General features: G+C 46.6%; 1 protein-coding gene across 2 annotated transcripts in view; it reads left to right on the top strand.

Annotated features, from left to right (window-relative positions):
• Positions 1 to 15402, top strand: part of WDR27 (WD repeat domain 27) — a 286735-nt gene that overhangs the window by 23735 nt on the left and 247598 nt on the right. For both annotated transcript variants that reach the window (XR_005661263.1, XM_029048637.2), the window contains exons 5-7: positions 3934 to 4047; positions 4730 to 4781; positions 13131 to 13201. Coding sequence is in view for 1 of the 2 variants with exons in the window: in XM_029048637.2 (XP_028904470.1) it covers positions 3934 to 4047; positions 4730 to 4781; positions 13131 to 13201 (237 nt within the window). In the remaining variant the exon portion in view is untranslated. The remainder of the gene's footprint in view (positions 1 to 3933; positions 4048 to 4729; positions 4782 to 13130; positions 13202 to 15402) is intronic.

Raw genomic sequence — 15402 nt, 5'->3', positions numbered from 1 at the left:
CAAGGTCATCAGGTTGTCCCACGTAGGGCTCACAGTCTTCATCCCCATTTTACAGATGAGGTAACTGAGGCCCAGATAAGTCACTTGCCCAAAGTCACACAGCTGACAAGTGGCGGAGCCAGGATTAGAACCCATGACCTCTGACTCCCAAGCCCATGCTCTTTCCACTGAACCACGCTGCTTCACTAATAAGCGCTTAACAAGTACCATAATTATAATTATTACAAGGAGCTTACAGTCTAGAGGGCGAAACAGACACTAAAATAAATTATGGATATGGTAATGACTGTCTGGGCTGCCAAGTGGTGGCATGGTGTGCTGCTGGGGGCTTGGCCTAGCCCAGCCATCCCCTACTGCTCCCACCTCCACCCAGCCCATACCTCCGGGTCTCCTCTTTCCCAGAAAGCAGCCTCTCCAGTGCCCTGGGCAGTGGGTATGGCAAGGGCAGTGGGTACGGCAAGGGCAAGGAAGGGCCAAGCCCACAGGCCTTGGTCCAGAAAGTGGGTGGGGGGAACAGGGAAGGGGTAGGAGGGAACAGGGAAGGGGTAGGCGTGTGCAGAGGGAGTCGGAACAAATCCACTGACCAACGAGATTCTTGGGTTGTCCTGGAATCTTCCTAGAATGAGGGCCCCTTAGTAGACAGAGCTCGGGCCTGGAAGTCAGAAGGTCATGTCATCTACTTAGCATTTGTCTGCTGTGTGACCTTGGACAAGTCATTTCACTTCTCTGGGCCTCAGTTACCTTATCTGTAAATCAGGAAATGAACTCCACATAGGACGGGGACTGTGTCCCACCCGATTTGCTTGTATCCATGCCAGTGCTTAATACAGTGCCTGGCACATAGTAAGCACTTTACAAATACCACAATTATTTTGTATTAAGGCACCTGCCTTGCCAGACAGGAGGTCATCTCTGTTCTTCAAAGTCTGAGGGAAGAGACTCCACAGCTCCTCCTTTCACCGGCTTCCCTGTCTGCCTGTGTCTGTACGATTCGACCCCCACCCATTTCCCAGGCGCTTCATCTTGAGGAGACTGTAGCAGACCCTCCCGTGCCTCTGCTCTCTCAGAAGCAGGAGGCAGCACTTATAGGGATTATTTAGCTACATGATCATCACATGATGGTGTCATACTGAAATGCACAGGTCATCGAGAATGTCCTCGAGGACCCCTGCCCCCTTCCACCTGTTTCGAAGAGTGAGCATTCCCTTCTCCCTCGTTCCTGGCCTCCTCCCCATTCCCACTCCCAACGCCCTGAGACAGGTGAGTTCAAATTCGGAGTGGCAATGGAGGAAGCCTGGGCGCCGAAGATACAAAACCCTGAGCAGAAAAGCCTCTGCTATTAAATCTATATCGGATATGAAAGAGACCAGCTGGAAGCTGGACAGTCCAGTGTAAAACCGGATGAATGGGCATCCCCAAGAGCTTGATGGGAATAAACTCAGGAACACTCCCGTCATGACGCTAACCCGACGAGGTGTCCATGGGGCTCGGGATTTCACAGTCCCAGCTGCCTCTCCCCGTGTCAGGGGGCGTTGCCAGGGTGGTGAAACTCCCTTCCTCCTTAGCCATTTTACTCTGTGCCCGGTAGGGTTCGGGGGCGGGAATCCCTGGCCCACGATGAACGCCACCAGCACGGCCCGCAGTCAACAGTCGGAAGTACTCCCCTCTATCTGGTCCTTGATGTCCAGGCCGCCCCGAGCGGCAGTCAGATGCAGCCCTCCATGGTGACGAGGTGCAGCATAGTCCACCCAGGAGGTTGAGTGGTCTGTCCACTGGTGGCCTGGCGACCCTGGGGCATTGGGGCTTACCTTGCCCCCATTTGGTCGAGGGCAGGGAGGGGCCAGGTAGTCCACAGCCAGTGTCCTTTCCCAAGCCGCTGGGCTCTGAGCCCAGTCTGGTTAGTACAGTTGACAATGGAACCAAGTGGACGATCCCATCGTTGCCCAAAGTCAAGGCCCATGAGGATCAATTTAAAGTCAGCCTGTGGGCTCAACAACCTCTGGACCCTTACAGCCTCCATCCCCTGGGGCTCTTTGAAAGGTCCTGGCAACCAGCTCCTTCCGTTAGGGCCCAGGAGAAGGGGAGTCTCCTGCTCGTGACAGTCCACTCTCGGTAGGGGATGGCTGAAACCTGAGCCAGGGATTTTTGGGTTGAATGGAAAGGGGGAGGCAGGGGAGAGGTCAGGGATCTGGGAGTCAGACGGGCAGGTCTGGAGAAGCTGCTGAGGCACTCAGCATGAAGCCCTCCGGCCCGGCTCAACCTGCTGCGTTTTTCTAATGGAGGTCTAGGCCAACCTCGATGACCTTCTGCGGTGCGAGGACCAGCCCATTCTTAACTGCCCAGTGGAGGGCCATGTTCCCTTCCTGCCCTGGCACATGGGTCCCGCCGGGAAATGGGAAGGGGATCTGAGGGGGAGCGGCTACTTTAATCACAGGTTTAATCACTCAAGTGCTTTGCCAGGCACTTGGGAACATGCTGTGAAAGAAAAAGTCACGCTCACACCTTGGAGAATTGTTTACGGAGTCACTATGGGTCGGAGATGACTCAAAGGCATAAAGCAAGTCAAAAAAATATTGAGTTTAAGGTGCCAGCGAGAGACCAATGTGAAGAGGTCCTGGAGGCCAAAGGAAGTATAAGATTACAGATAGGGAACAAGGGCGGGGCTTTCAAAATAGATTTGAGAGTCTTCCCACCTTCAAAACCTCAGTTTTTAAATGGTATTTGTTAAGTGCCAAGCACTGTTCTATACACTGGGATGGTTACACTTTAATCAGGTCAGACACAGTTCCTGTCCCGAAGGGAACCCAGAGTCCAAATAGGAAGGAGAACAGGCATTTCATCCCCATTTTACAGTTGAGGAAACTGAAACACAGAGAAATTAAGTGATTTGCCCATGATCACAGGGAAGTGGCAGAATTGGGATTCGAACTGAGGTCCTCTGACTCCCAGGCCAGAGCTCTTTCCACTAGACCACCCTACAAAAAAGCATATCTCTAGTAGGCTTTCTGTGACAAAGCCTTCATTTCCTCTTCTACCACTCCCTTCTGCCTCACCCTTGCATTTGGGTTTGGATAAGATTTGGATAAGACTGTCAGCCCCAACCTGATCACCTTGTATCTCCCCCAGCACTTAGAACAGTGCTTTGGGCATAATATGCGCTTAACAAATCCCAACATTATTATTTTCACCCTTTATTCACCCCACCCTCAGCCCCACAGCAATCACGTCTATATCCGTATTTTATTTTCGTTAACGTCTGTCTCCCTGTCAGACTGTAAGCCCGTTGTGGGCAGGGAATGTATCTACCAACTCTGATACAGTCCAGTGTTCTGCACACAGTAAGCACTCAATAAATATGATTGTTTGATTGAGCTTCTATATAGAGATGGTAGCTGCAGCCAGGGTAGCAGATTGGCTCCCTAAGGGAGTGAGTCTAAAGGAATCCGCAACAGAGCTTCACAGTCTATTCTATTCGCAGTCAACAGGTGAAGGGGAGAAGGGGCGATAGCCAAGATGCTGAGAAGGAGTGGCCAGAAAGCCAAATGCGTAGTGCAGTGCTCTGCACACAGTAAATGCTCAATAAATACGATTGAATGAATAAGAGGGAAGGACTGTGTTTGCAAAACCAGCGTTAGATAGCATTTCCAGACAAGGGAGTGGTCTCTGCTGCCAAAGGCAGGCGGAGGCGGATTAGGATAGAGTTGAGATCTGGTTATTGGTGACCTGGGAAAGTGGATCTCTGGGTTGTTGATAATTATCACCTTTGCAGTGCTAAGTAGACAACAGGTAATTACAAAGCACTGATGACTGAATAAAAGGTACAGTGTATTGCAGATGTTTTTATTATATGTGACATTTTACGTGCACATACTCATTAGTGATAATAATTGCTACAAAATAGATCAGATTGTTCTCTTTTATAAATGATCACAGCATGAAGAGATATTAGCTGAATTGGAAGGTCACCTGAATCCAGTAACAGCAGTTGAATTTTGCATCTGGCAGCCGAACAAGCTAGTATCAGTATCTGAAGACAGAAGCTTTAAGGTAAGTGAGATGATTTATAAGCCTAATAACTACAACTAGCATGACTTTTCATTTAGGGAGAAAATAATATTTCTCTCCTTTGAATAACAGAACAAAAAATAGTCAAACCCTGAGTTTGCATTTCAGATTAGGAAGTCCAAAGTAAGGGTGTAACAAATCTCTACTCTAGAGAAAAATGAAATGCCAAACTGGAATGTGTCCTAAATTTTATCTCCTTTATAAAAAAAATAGTAAAACTAACATATACAATAATGTTTGCTTATGTTTTCCCTATCACTACTATTTGATCACTGTTTGCCCTTTAAAGGTTGTTTTGCAGTTACTTAGTTCCCTTTAGTTGATGAAAGAATGAGAAAAGTGTTTCTAGCATTTGTTTTCAATCTTGATATATTCTTATTTTCCCATTTCTTCCAAGTTTATCATTTTTCTTTTAGAAATGACTTTAATTCATACTTCCATATTCCTTTAGCATATTTCTATGAATTACAATTCCTATATTCTTTTATTTACAGTCTTGTTTCCTTTTTTTCCTTTCTATGATTTTGTGATAGTTTTTTATTATTAGCTTGAAGACTGTTATTTCAGTTGTTCTTACAGATGTTTGGGAACTTTTGATATATGTTTTTATGTTTTTATGACCCATTCATAGTTTTGACTTCTAAAAAAACCATATTTTCAAAAGGTATGGGACCACTGCAACGCAGTATTAATATACCAGTCAGCAATTTTAGCAGGTAATTTTTCTCTGTTTCATATGGCTACTCTGACTTCAACCAGATTTCTCTGGTGATTGAATATGGCACTTGGGAAGGCATGTATACTCTTACCGCTTCAAAGATTCCAATGAACTAGCTATTACTGAGCGCACCTTAAAAAGTTTAATTTACTCTGTCCAGAATTTCTATAGCAACATTTTACTGATTTACATTTTATCATTTCTAGACCAAGACCTAAAGTGACCAGGGTGCTGAATGCATTGAGTAATAGTCTGATGAGACTTTTCTTTATCCAACTCTTGTTTCTATGAAAGAAGTTTGCCATGAACATTTCTCATTCTTGATGTCATGTTTCCCTTTCAGAGGGAAGATTACCATTTACTCTGCTTATGGAAGAGAATTACTTTTTATGCTTTCTTATTGGCTCTGCTTTTAATTTTAGGTTTTCATTTAGATTCTGTACTTAGTAAATACAGAGATATTTTAAATGGGTATTGTGATTGCAGATGGTGCATAATATCAGTACTTCAGAAATGGATCATTAATTAAATTTCTGCATTCAGTAAACATACCTGATGCCTCATTTTAATCACATGACTTGCTTAGAAGTATTCAAAAGTGATTCTCCCTCATTATTTATTGAAATCGATTGATCATTAGATGCTAGAGTAATAAAACTGCCTATCTAATTTTAATTCTTCAGCTTTCCTGGTCAGGCACATGTTATGTGGTTTCTCATTGGATTATTCTGTGGAATGATTGAATTAATACCGTTTAGCTGAAGACAGGAAAATTTGCATAATTAGATCCAAATTGATTATAACAAAAAAGATAAACAAGGAGGGCTATGTCTTTATGGTAAAAGCATCCTTATCCAGAATTCTTGGGGAATTGGAGGTTCTGGCGGGACAGTTGCGTCAGTTATCTAGGAGTTAGAGATGCTCTAACATAAGCACACAGAAGGTCTGGGTTGATTCTCTTGTGTTGTACTCTCCCAAGTGCTTAGTAGAGTGTTCTACACATAGTAAGCACTCAAGAAATATGATGATTTATTGCTTGATTGAGAATAGGAGAAGACCTTTTACTTACCAGATTAAGAGAACAACTGGACCTGAAGCTTTCTGACTGATGGTGAGTTGCTGTTAAAGTTATTTGCTAATTTGGATAGGAGGATGTTTTTGTCAAGTTTATGTGGGACCTACATTTTGACCTGAAGACCTGAACATTGTCAACGATTTCTCCATAAGGAATCTATCAACTGCATTTACCTCACAGGTGTACTCTCCCGAGGGCTTTGGAGATACCAATTGATGGTATTCTTTGCCCGGAATAAGATACTAAGTGCTTGGAAGAGTACATTACAACAGAACTGGTAGATGTGTTCCCTTCCCACAAGGAGCTTACAGTCTAGAGGGGGAGACAGACATTAAAACTGATTATGGATATGAATAAAAGTGCTGCGGGCTGAAGGTGGAGTAAATATCAAGTGCTTAAAGGGTACAGAGCCAAGTGCCTAGGCAATGCAGAAGGGAGAAGGAGAAGGGGAAATGAGGGCATAGTCGGGGAGGAGCTCATGGACAGATGTGATTTTAGTTAGACTTTGAAGGTGGGGAGAGTGCTAGTCTGTCATATTCGAAAAGGGAGGGACCTCCAGGCCAGAGGGAGGACTTGGGTGAGGTGTCGGCGGCGAAATAGGTGAGATCAAGGTATAGTGAGTAGTTTGGTGTTAGAGAAGTGAAGTGTGTGGACTGTGTTGTAGTAGGAAATCAGGAAGTAGGGTAGGAGGGAGTGAGCTGATTGAGTGCTTTATAGCCCATGGGCATGAGAAGGAGTTCCTGTTTGAAGTGGAGTGCATGGTGAAGCATGATCTTGACCTTCTCCTTTCTTTTTTGACCTTTTTTGACCTTTTTTCCCTTTTTGACCTTGACCTTTTCCTTTCCTGCTCTCTCCTCCTCCTCGCCTTTACGGAGACCTGGCTCACTCCTGAAGACAGGTTCTCCTCCGCTGCTCTCTCCAGTGGGGGCCTCTCCTTCTCCCACTCCCCCAGACTCACCGGAAAGGGAGGAGTCGCCGGCTTCCTTCTCTCACCCTGATGCCGCTTCCTCACTATCCCTCCTCCCCCTTCCCTCTCCTTCCCCTCCTTTGAAGCCCATATCATTCGCCTCTACTGTGGGCAAGTCACTTAACTTTTCTGTGCCTCAGTTACCTCATCTGTAAAATGGGAATTAAGACTGTGAGCCTCACGTGGGACAACCTGATTACCCTGTATCTCCCCCAGTGCTTAGAACAGTGCTTTACACATAGTAAGCGCTTAACAAATACCAACAATATACCACCCCCTCCAGATACTTGTAGCCATCATCTACTGCCCTCCTGGTCCCACCCCTGACTTCTTCAACCACCTTGACCACTTTCTCACCTTCCTTCTCTCCTTCTCTCTGCCCACTCTGATCCTCGGAGACTTCAACATCCACATGGATGTACCCAGTGACTCCTCTGCCGCCCGCCTGCTATCCCTCCTCGACTCTGCCAACCTCCTGCTCCACCACACCTCGCCCACTCACCAACTTGGTCACACCCTTGATCTCGTCATTTCCTACTGCTGCACTATCTCCTCACCCACTCTGAAATCCCTCTCTCAGACCATAACCTTCTCACCTACCTCCTATCTCACACTCTCTCCCCCTGCAAATCTGTATTACTACTCCACAGAGACCTCCGCTCTCTTGATCCCATCAATCTTTCCAAAAGCATCTCTCCCCACCTTGCCTCCCTATCCTCTCTTCCCACTCTTGATGATCAGGTTACTGCTCTCAACTCCACCCTCTCTACTCATCTCAACTCTCTCGCCCCCCACCCCCCCACCCCGCCGCTCTCGCTCCAGTAACCCACAGCCTTGGGTCACTGCCTCTGTCTGCCTCCTACGCTCTTATGCTCGAGCTGCTGAGCGCTGCTGGTGAAGGTCCAAGCACCAAGTCAACCTTATCCATTTCAACTTTATCCTTTCCTGCCTTAACTCTGCCCTCTCCTCCGCCAGGCAAAACTACTTTTCTTCCCTCATTGACACCCATGCCCGTCACCCCTGCCAATTGGTCTGGACCTTTAATTCTCTCCTCAGGCCCCTGTTCCTTCCCCTCCCCCATCCCTCACCCCCAATGATCTGGTCACCTACTTCATCACAAAAATTAACAAAATCAGGTCTGAACTCCCCAAAGTCACCCCTTCCCCTTCTGCCTCCTCCCCACCAACCCTCTCCCCTACTTTCCCATCTTTCCCTGCAGTATCCTCAGAGGAGATCTCCTCCCTCCTCACAAGTGCCACCCCCTCCACCTGTGCTTCGGACCCCATTCCTGCTCACCTCGTAAAAACCATTGCCCCTTCCCTCCTCCTCTCCTTAACTTCTATCTTTAACCGCTCACTCTCCAATGGCTTCTTCCCCTCTGCCTTCAAACATGCCCATGTCTCCGCCATCCTAAAAAAAACCCTCTCTCGACCCCACTTGCCCTTCCAGTTATCACCCTATCTCCCTCCTACCCTTCCTTTCCAAGCTCCTAGAACAAGTTGTCTACACTCGCTGCCTACAATTCCTAAACTCCCATTCTCTCCTGGACCCTCTGCAATTTGGCTTCCGTCCCCTCCACTCTACCAAGACAGCTCTCTCAGAGGTCACCCATGACCTCCTTCTTGCCAAATCCAATGGCTCCTACTCTATCCTAATCCTCCTTGACCTCTCAGCTGCCTTTGACACTGTTGACCATCCCCTTCCCCTCCACACCTTATCTCACCTTGGCTTCACGGACTCCGTCCTCTTCCGGTTCTCCTCTTATCTTTCTGGCCATTCATTCTTGGTCTTCTTTGCGGGCTCCTCCACCTCTCATCCTCTAACTGTAGGAGTTCCTCAAGGGTCAGTTCTTGGCTCTCTTCTGTTTTCCATCTACACTCACTCCCTTGGTGAACTCATTTGCTCTCACGGCTTCAATTCTCATCTCTATGCAGATGACACACAAATCTACATCTCCTTCCCTGTCATCTCCCCCTCCCTTCAGGCTCATAACGCCTCCTGCCTCCAGGATGTCTTTACCTGGATGTCTGCCCACTGCCTAAAACTCAACATGTCCAAAACTGAGCTTCTTATCTTCCCTCCCAAGCCCTGCCCTCTTTCTTACTTCCCTATCACTGTGGATGGTACGACCATCCTTCCCATCTCTCAAGCCCGCAACCTTGGTGTCATCCTTGACTCAGGTCTCTCATTCACCCCACACATCCAATCCATCACCAAGATCTGCTGCTCTCACCTTTAAAATATCGCCAAGATCTGCCCTTTCCTCTCCACCCAAATGGCTATCTTACTGGTACAGGCTCTCATAATATCCCGGCTGGATTATTTTGTCAGCCTTCTTTCTGATCTCCCTTCCTCCTGTCTCTCCCCACTCCAGTCTATTCTTTATTCTGCTGCCTGACTCATCTTTCTGCAGAAACACTCTGGGCATGTCACTCCCCTTCTTAAAAACCTCCAGTGGTTGCCTATCAACCTCCGCACGAAACAAAAACTTCTCACTCTAGGCTTCAAAGATCTTCATCACCTTGTCCCCTCCTACCTCACCTCCCTTCTCTCTTTCTACCCCGTACACTCCGCTCCTCTGCCGCTCCTCTGCTGCCTCCCTCCTCACGGTCCCCCATTCACACCTGTCCCGCTGTCAACCCCTGGCTCACATCCTACCGCTGTCCTGAAATGCCCTCCCTCCTCACGTCCGCCAAACTAACTCTCTTCCCCTCTTCAAAGCCCTTCTGAGAGCTCACCTCCTCCAAGAGGCCTTCCCAGACTGAGCTTCCCCTTTTCCCTCTGCTCCCCTTCGCCCCCCCTTTACCTCCCCTCAGCTAAGCCCCCTTTCCCCTCCTTTCCCACTGCTCCTCCCCCTCTCCCTTCCCCTCCACTCAGCACTGTGCTCGTTTGCTCATTTGTATATATTTTTATTACCCTATTTATTTTGTTAATGAGATGTACATCCCCTTAATTCTATTTATTGCTATTGTTTTTGTCTGTCTGTACCCATTAGACTGTAAGCCCATCAGTGGGCAGGGATTGTCTCTATCTGTTGCCCAATTGTACATTTCAAGCGCTTAGTACAGTGCTTTGCACATTGTAAGCGCTCGATAAATACTACTGAATGAATGAATGAGTGAATGAAGCAGGGTGGCCTTGTGGAAAGAGGATGGGGGTGGGAGTCTGAGGACATGAGTTCTATTCCTGGCTCAGCGGGCTCCTCCACCTCTCATCTTCTAACTGTAGGAGTTCCTCAAGGGTCAGTTCTTGGCTATGTGACCTTGGGCAAGTCACTTAACTTCTCTATGCCTCAGTTACCTCATCAGCAAAATAGGGTTTAAATCTTAATTAAATCTTCCTCCCTCTGTGAGAGTCCTCACCTTATATGGGACAGGGAACTGTTGTCCAACCTGATTATCTTGTGTTTAGTCTACCCCAGTGCTTAGAACAGTGCTTGACACATAGAAAGCCCTAAACTAAAACCATAAAAAAAACAACAAACCACTGGAGGTTCTTGAGAAGAAGGGAGATGTGGACTGAATGTTTCTTTAGAAGAATGATCTGAACAATAGAATGACATATAGACTGGTGAAGGAACTTATAGTCTCCAAAGGGAGACATTTAATCACAGATATGGAAAATAGTAGAGTATAAGGATATGGATATAGGTACTATGGGGCTGGGGTGAGCATCAGAGTGCTTAAGGGGTACACACTCAAGTACACAGAGTGGAGGGTGGGTAGGGGGGATGACGTCGATCAGAGTAGACCTCTTGAAGATCTGATTCTAAGAGGTTCCTGATGAGGTCCAATGCCTTGGCCCATCCCACCCCACCCAAGCCCGTGATATTAATGAATGTTAAAGATAGTGATGGGAATGCTCAGGGCCCCAGTGTCCTCCGAGGCAGGGGGATGGACTAAATCACCTCTCTATGCCCCAGCAGCCCCCTTCCAATCATTTTCAGCAGCAAATCTCTCAATCAGAGCCGGGATCCACTCCCCACCTTGGCTTCTTCCCACAGTCGGTCGGTGCCGGCTTTGACATCTTCAAAAGCTGGCCCAAGATGGAAGATGGAGGGCATTGGTGGAAGAGGTCCCTGGCCAGAAGCTCTTTCAGGAGGCCCAGGAGAAGATCCCCAAGGTCTGAGATCTGAGTGGCAGCCAAGCAGATCCTCAGCCGAAGGAGAGGATCATGGGGATTGTGCAGAGGATGGTGTACTGATAGGCCACAGCTGTCTGCGCTGAATCTATGCTGCCAACGGGGCTAGTGGAATTTCCCCACCTGCTCCCCAAGACCAGGGCTTCTGTACTCAGAGGAGTCACTGCACGGCTTAGTGGAGAGAGCCTGGGTCCCAAGAGGCAGAGGACCTGGGTTCAAGGTCATGGGCTCTAATTCCGGCTCTGCCACTTGTCTGCCAGGTGGCTTTGGGCAAGTGACTTCACCTCTCTGTGCTGCAGTTCCCTCATCTGTAAAATAAGGATTAAGACTGTGAGCCCTATCCGGGACAGGGATTGTGTCCAACCAGATTTGCTCATATCCACCCCAGCGCTTAGTACTGTGCCTGGCATGCAGTAAGCACTTAACACATACCATCATTATGATTATCATTCTCATTCCAGCTCTGCACAGTTGCCTCACTGTGTGACCTCTGGCCTCCTTACCTGCACAGTGGGGATTCAAAACCTGCTCTCACCCTCCCCGAGGACCTTGAGCCTTGTTTGGTACAAGAACCCCATCTGGTCCTCTTGTCCGGTGTCTATCCCGGGGCTTGGCCCTAAGTAGTCAGTCAGGCAGTCAGTTGTATATATTGAGCGCATATTATTTGCAGACTGTACTAATTGCTTGGGAGAATACAGTATAACAAAAACAGTCACATTCCCTGCCCACAACGAGCTTGCAGGCTAGAGAGGGAAGTAAACATTAATATAAATAAATACTTCAGATATGGACATAAGCACTGTGGGGATGGGAGAGGGAGTGAATAAAGGGAACAAGTCAGGCTGACGCAGAGGGGAGTGGGAGAAGAGGAAAGGAGGCTTAGTAAAGGCCTAACAAACAAACCTTTCCCCCCAAGATTCTGGCTAGTCATATAGTAATTTGTAAAAATATGTTATGGTATTTGTTAAGCATGTACTATGTGGCAGATACTGGTACTAAGCCCTGAGGTGGAGACAAGCAAATCAGAGAAGCACTGTGGCTAAGTGGAAAGAGCGTGGGCTTGGGAGTCAGAGGACGTGGGTTCTGAGCCTTCCTCTGCCACCTTGGGCAAGTCACTTAACTTCTCTGTGCCTCAGTTACCTCAACTGGAAAATGGGGATTAAAAACCTTCACCCTACATGGGACAACCTGATTATCCTGTTTCTACCCCAGGGCTTAGAAGAGTGCTTAGCACATAGTGCTTAACAAATACCATAATTATTATATTATTATTATATAAAGAACTCAAGCCTTTCCCCCCAAGATTCTGGCCAGTCATATAATAATTTGTAATAATATAATAGTTATGGTATTTTGTTAAGCACCTACTAGGTAGCAGGCACTGAACTAACCCCTGAGGTGAATACAAGCAAATCGGGATGAACACAGTCCCTGCCCCGAGTGGGGCTCACAGTCTCAATCCCCATTTTACAGATGAGGTAACTGAGGCCCAGAGAAGTGAAACGACTTGCCCAAGTTCACACAGCAGACAAGTGGCAGAACCAGGATTAGAACCCATGACCTTCTGACTCCCAGGATCACGCTCTATCAACTACTTCATGCACCCTTCCCTCACTGTGAGGCAGAGCTGGGGTGATAGAAAGGGTGAGGTCAGGAGGAGAGCTGGGATGCAAACACCTGTGTCTTTTGGCTGCATTCATTCATTCATTCAGTCATATTTATTGAGTACTTACGGTGTGCAAAGCACTGTACTAAACACAAATCTGCTGCGGAGCTGAGTTCCTACAGCGTAAGAGTGGGGAGGAAGGAACCGAGATTCAGCCAGTCCAGCTACCTTTTGAAGGGTTCCCAGGCGATGTGCTGAAAGCCTGGGACTCCTCTCTCTCTCTCCTTCTCCTAGGGTGTTCTGAGACTCTCCCTTCCCTGACACCGCATCCTCCAGCCCCTGACCTATTCCATAGGTTGAGGGATAATAATAATAATTGTGGGATCTATTAGGTACCCACTATGTGCCAAGAACTCTGCTAAAATATTAGATTTGAAAAGATTATAGTTTATCATATTTTATCAAATTTTGCCCTATATGATGCATTCAATATTCTGTGTAATGTTTTTTATAAGCAATGTGCTACGCACCCTCTTGTTAAAATTTTCTTTTCCAACAGCCTCTCCTCTGCTAAGTTTATTTATTGATGAAGAAAATCAGCAGCTAATTCTTGGGAGTGGTGTTGGTCAGGTAAGAGAATTATTCTAAAATGTAAAATGTCAGATTTTTAAAGCAGATATTAATGTAGTCATGTGATGCCCATGCTTTTATATCAGAGTTTTATTTGGGAAAGGCATTCTCCAGTGGGAAATTCTGGGGTTTATTGCCTGAATCTGTCTGGGCCAAACCTATCGTTAGGCCCCAATCTAACATTAGCAAACAGAATCAGATATTTTCATGTCAAAGTCTTCTAGTTACATTCTGCCTCTGAACTTGTGATGGAGTCTCCTTTCAGTGACAGTGGGTGGTCCTTGATTCTGAGGCACGAGGTTAAGGAAGATTAGGACTGAGTAGAATCCACTGGACTTGACTAGGAGGAGGTCATCGTTGACCATGGAGACTTGCTCTTGGTGAAGTGAAGGTGGCGAAGACGTGATTGTGGTTGGTTATGGCCCTCTTCATGCTATCCTGGTACCTCTGTAGAATGAATATGGATGCAGTGGCATCACAGAGAAGGAGGGTATCCTAAAAAGATGGTAAGGACTATCAGTATCCTCCTCAACAGAAGACGAGGTTCTGCAGTACATACTAAACATCCATTAAGTGTCAACATGGACTCTGTATGAGCTCCTGGGGAAGGCACGGGAACAGAGCCCTTAAAAAAGGAAAATCAACTTGTCTCGATGGCCCACCTGCTGAGCTGTGCAGACATGGGGGGGACATCCTGCTTAAGCATTTACCTAAACTCTTCCTCAGCACAGGGATCACTAAGAAAATGTCACCAGATCTCAGGGATGCTATAAATTACCACCATCTTCAAGTCGAAGCATCGTGGCCTAGCAGATAGAACATGAGTTTGGGAGTCAGAAGATCTGAGTGCTAATCAGTTAATCACTGTTATTTATTAAGTGCTTACTACGTGCTTACTACTAAGCGTTTTGGAAGAGAACAATCCTGGCTCTGCTACTTGCCTGCTGTGTTACCTTGGTCAGGTAACTTAATTTCTCAGTGCCTCAGTTTTCTCATCAGAAGAAAGGGGATTAAATGCATATTCTCCCTCCCCTTTGAACTGTGAGCTTGTGGGGGAGAAGGACTTGGTCATATTGAAGCCCAGTGCTTGGCACATAGAAGGGTCTTAAGCTGCTGTGTGACCTTGGACAAGTCACTTAATTTCTCTGGGCCTCACTTACCTCATCTGTAAAATGGGGATTAAGACTCTGAGCCCTGTGTGGGATGGGGACTGTGTCCATCCCAATTATCTTGTATCTACCCCAGTTCTTAGAAAAGTGCCTGGCACATAGAAAGCGCTTAACAAATATCTTAATAATTAGAGAAGCAGCGTGGCTTAGTGGAAAGAGCATGGGCTTGGGAGTCAGAGATTGTGGGTTCTAATTCTGGCTCTACCACTTAGTTGCTTTGTGACTTTTGGCAAGCCACTTATCTTCTCTGTGCCTCAGTTACTTCATTTGTAAAATGGGGAGTAAGATGGTGAGCCCCACATGGGACAACCTGATTATCTTGTATCTACCCCAGCGCTCAGAACAATGCTTAACAAATGTAAGCACTTAACAAATACCATAATTATTATTATTATTTAAATGCACAATTGTCATTATCATTATTGTTAATAAGAAGGACAGAGGAAATATTTTAAGGACACATAGCTTCAGACAGTGCTGCATCCCAGCACCCAAACTGGGAATCAGTGGCCAAAGGTAGACCAGCATGACATAAGTACTGTCAAGAAAGGAGTAGCTTTTGAACCAAGGCTTTGTGAAGAACTAAAGACAAAGAGGCAAAAGAGAAACACCAGGTCCTGAAAACATCAACCATGACAACAAAAAAAGAGGGAGCTTTTTGTGTGCGCAATGTGGCAGGGACCGTGGACGCCAACTCTCTCAAATACAAAGAACAACTGAAGATGCATAGATTGTTCTTGAAGAAGAGAGTTGTTGGAGAGTCATTGAAAGGAGTGAGTATGTATGCTGTTTGTTTGAGAAGCTGGGATAGGAATGGAAGAAGGGTGTCAGTATGGTGGGGGAAGGGCCAGTTGGATCCTGAAGGGGCAACTTTAGTATAAGGGAGATTTGAATAAGTTTGAACACAGAAAAGAAACCATTTAACAGAGAGTGAGAGGTAGAACATAGATTTAAGTGGGAGAACGGCGTGGGAACAAGGATTTCTAAGAGATAGGGGCTTGGGCCTGAGTTACTTTTTTTTATTAAACCAAA

The sequence above is a fragment of the Ornithorhynchus anatinus genome, chromosome 21, assembly GCF_004115215.2.
Source record: "Ornithorhynchus anatinus isolate Pmale09 chromosome 21, mOrnAna1.pri.v4, whole genome shotgun sequence".
Lineage (NCBI taxonomy): Eukaryota > Metazoa > Chordata > Mammalia > Monotremata > Ornithorhynchidae > Ornithorhynchus > Ornithorhynchus anatinus.
Note: the sequence above shows the minus strand (reverse complement) of the source record. Positions and strands in the feature narration are given on the sequence as shown.